Source organism: Bactrocera latifrons, unplaced genomic scaffold (assembly GCF_001853355.1).
Source record: "Bactrocera latifrons isolate USDA-ARS-PBARC rearing strain unplaced genomic scaffold, ASM185335v1 scaffold_207, whole genome shotgun sequence".
Taxonomy (NCBI): domain Eukaryota; kingdom Metazoa; phylum Arthropoda; class Insecta; order Diptera; family Tephritidae; genus Bactrocera; species Bactrocera latifrons.
Window position 1 is genome coordinate 142,125 of NW_017535597.1, and position 3,802 is coordinate 145,926.

General features: G+C 36.2%; 1 protein-coding gene across 2 annotated transcripts in view; it reads left to right on the forward strand.

The window, feature by feature from the left end:
• LOC108968268 (serum response factor homolog) overlaps positions 1–3,802 on the forward strand; it is a 52,570-nt gene that overhangs the window by 9,717 nt on the left and 39,051 nt on the right. The window contains exon 2 of one of the 2 annotated variants that reach the window (XM_018932187.1): positions 451–699. In XM_018932187.1, the coding sequence (XP_018787732.1) occupies positions 451–699 (249 nt within the window). Of the gene's footprint in view, positions 1–450; positions 2,120–3,802 lie in introns of those variants that run through there. The other variant, XM_018932188.1, reaches the window with a different exon arrangement.

The following is a 3,802-nucleotide window of genomic DNA, read 5'->3' on the forward strand; positions in this document are numbered from 1 at the left end:
AAAACGACGGCAATAATCCCTGAATTGGGCTACAGATGCCACCACACCCAGCGTATTCTTCAGGACCTGTTAAGGCAGCTTCYGAAAATCTTTAYATTCGGTCGTTCACCAAGTAATTTCGTCTGATGACAAYAACAGACCTTATTTGCCCAAGGAAGACCGARAACAGCATTTTCGGCACTCAAACAGAAGAGACCAGAATTGGTCAATAGAATAGGTGTACATGATCTACTCCCTCAAGTTTAAGACATTTATACATTTAGCTATTGAAACCTTTTTTCATAATATACTCCGACAATATGACTGGTCTGTCTAAATCAACTATACACGATATGATTAGTCTAAGTATTGTTATCAGCTTAGACACTCTCTTATAAGTTAATTATCAAGTCAATATTTATTTTATCTATAATATATACATAATTATCACTTGATTTTCTTCACTTCCAGGCATACGAACTGTCCACACTAACCGGCACCCAAGTGATGCTGTTAGTCGCTTCAGAGACTGGACACGTTTACACGTTCGCCACCCGCAAACTACAACCAATGATCACATCCGAGGCTGGTAAACAACTAATACAAACATGTCTCAACTCACCGGATCCGCCTAGTGTGGGCGGCGGTGATCAACGCATGTCAGCGACTGGCTTCGAAGAGACCGAATTAAGCTATAACATAGCGGACGAGGACTCAAAAGTAAGACAATTAATTTACGGTCATCATGGTCACGCCCATCTCAGTCATCCGCAAGCGCCTGCATCACACTACGGACTCGAGCAGAGTATAATGCAATCGCCATATAGCGGTGGACAACCATCGCCACTGTCGCATGCGCAAGCGTATGCAACACATGGCGGGCATGCGCATCACACGCAYGTGCCACATGTGCCACATTCGACGCACTCGCATATGTCGCATACGCATGCGCAGCGATAGGTGTGTGTGTGTGGGTGCCATGCCTGCCTACAAATTGTTGGCCGTTACGAGGTCTACGTTAAACGTTAGTACTATATAGTAAAAATACAGCGAAAGCATTATAAGCTTTTGACGAGCTTTCATGCCTATGAAAGCTTTTGCTGAGCTTTCATGCCTATGAAAGCTTGCCACATATGCGCAAGCGTTAGTTTATACATATTTTTGTGACAATTCATGGTGTCAGCTGTCAACGGTCAGCTGTCATGTCATTACTTTTATGAGTTAACTTAACACTTTTTCACTTTTTCAACGCGTGTACTTAAACAGTTAAACAATTAGTTAAAATCCAGACATTCCAAACTGTGCCTTACATTTTAACTACCGTTATTTTGTTTGCATAGTACAAAATAGTCGTTCATATTCGTAAGCTTTYTCCACTACAATTACACTTAGTTGTATGTAACGAATATAAACGAATATGAGCAATGATCTCGCCTCTAATTAGCACATAAATGCTCAATAATTTAATATGTTATGAACGGTAATATGTATAATAATATATATTAAAGAAAAAATTACAAAAATAAAAACAAAAACGTACGAATATACGAAACTAGTCATTTATGATGAGTTGACACGAAACTGAAAACGGTAACCAGACAAAATCCACGGACCAACCACTCTCGTACRCACCCACTACCCACTGGTACATACATACATATCTACAATTCTGTTCGTAAATCTCAAGTAAGTTGAACTGTGCCATATTTTTATTTCAAATTCACATAAAGWAGCTGAAACTGTAAACGATGCTGCATCGTAGTCAAGTTTCAGCACGAACTGCATAAATGCAGTGAAGCGCGCTTTTAGGCGCATAGCCTTGCATCATTGTCCCTGCGTMTTCTCTACGTGCAATCACAAAAACGTGTACCCCAGTGCCATAAATTGGAGCTTACTATACCCAATCTAGCAAACAATAGCAACAACAACACAACAGTGGTTGTAGCAAACGGACGAAAAGTGCAAAAAGCGCGCAAAGTGAGCAACTAGTGAATTGTTTTTATTTTTTTAATAATTATTTAAAGGAAAATCTTAAACTGAATTCAGTGCCATTTTTGAACCAACTCGAAGGCTTTAAGTTTTCAAACGGCTATTTGCAGAAAGTAGAAAAAGTAGCAAGCAACAAAAGTGAAAATAAAAGAAAAAATAAAAAATATCTAAAAAAATAATTTAATAATAATTTCTTTTTTTAATTTCGAATAATTTGTGCAATAAACGATTTACATACATATTTAATTACCAATTGAGTGTAAATGAAACGATATAGTTATACATACATACATACATACATACACATATGTGAATAATATGCAATTATGAGTTAAAATATTATTCTGCTGCAGAGTCTACGTAGTGTTGGCGCATGGCGGATATGAGATTGCGCGTGATCACGTGAATAATGTGTTTGTTTTCATATATACATGTAGTATATAGTTATAGAATTTTGTAAGTAGTAAGTGTTTAGTTGTTGTAAGCTTATATACATATATACGTAAAAGAAATTATTAGACACAGTTGCTTATTATTGTTGTTAATGTAGATTTGCAAAATCGAAATGAAAAGACAGCATTTTAATGCTTCCGATGCGTGCGTGTAGTGGTTGAAGAGTTGGCTTGGTGGGCAAACAAACAATATGCGTGATAATTTCAAAGGAAATAACAATTTCAGTTACTGACAATGTTAACAATTATTGCAGCTGTTAGCTTAAAAAATATAAATTTTTCTAAATATAAAAAAAAATAAAAGCATTTGTAAAATGTTAAAAAAATTATTTTGACTAACTATCTAAAATTTAGTTTCAATGTTGTTTCCGATATTTAACTTCAACCAAATTTTTCTTCTCGTTCTCAAAAAAATTATAGAATTAAATTCTAACATTTTTACCAAATATTTTCTATAAGATTTGTGAAATAACTAAAATTTAGTATAAATTTTTATTAGGAATAACAGTTTTGTTGAAATCTGGTACAATAATTACTTTTTTTCTAAATTATTTTATTGAATATTAAATAAATATTTCATTGCAATATTAAACTAATAAATTATTTCGTAAATTCATTTAATATTTATGATTTTCGACGCCATTTCACGCGGCTATTTTTTGGGATTTTTGGAATTAAATAAAAATTTCAAACTAAGAAAACATAAAAAATCATACACTTTTTTGTTGTATCTACGCCCACCTTCAACTACGCAACGCTTCACTCAGCATTCCTTCGCCACTTTTCTTCTTCGACACTTTTACTTTTCATACATACACATGTACATAAGTTTGTAAGTGCCTTGTGGTTTTTGTTGCTTTTGTTTCTGCGCTAATATGGCGTTTGCAATGTGATAATATCCACTACTTAGGCAAAGCACCTACGAAATTTACATATGCGCATATGTAAATAACGGCGGCCGGGAAAGCAGCGACAATTCATTTCGGATTCTGTTGAAAAATCAAGCGAACTTCGGGCGAAAAACAAAATGAGCCATGCGCATATTTTGGCAACGTGTCACGAAAGTGTTTCCGCCGCGCAACTCGTCATCGTCATCAGCGCGTTGCCACTTGCACAGCGAATGGCAACAATGAGTGGAGCATAGAGAAAACATTCATCATCCGCCATGGCGTCCCTCGCTGTCAATTTGCCGCCACTTCACTGTGCGCTGCGTTGTAAGCGTGCGTCAGCGAAGTAATACATCTGTGTGTGTGTGTGTGTGTGTGTGTGTGTATATATATTTTTTAAGCATATGTGCATTGTATTTTTGTTGCGCTTTGGCCTACTGGCAACTGATCGTCGGCGACATTTCACTGACTCTTAAAGGCCTTGCGCAGCCATTA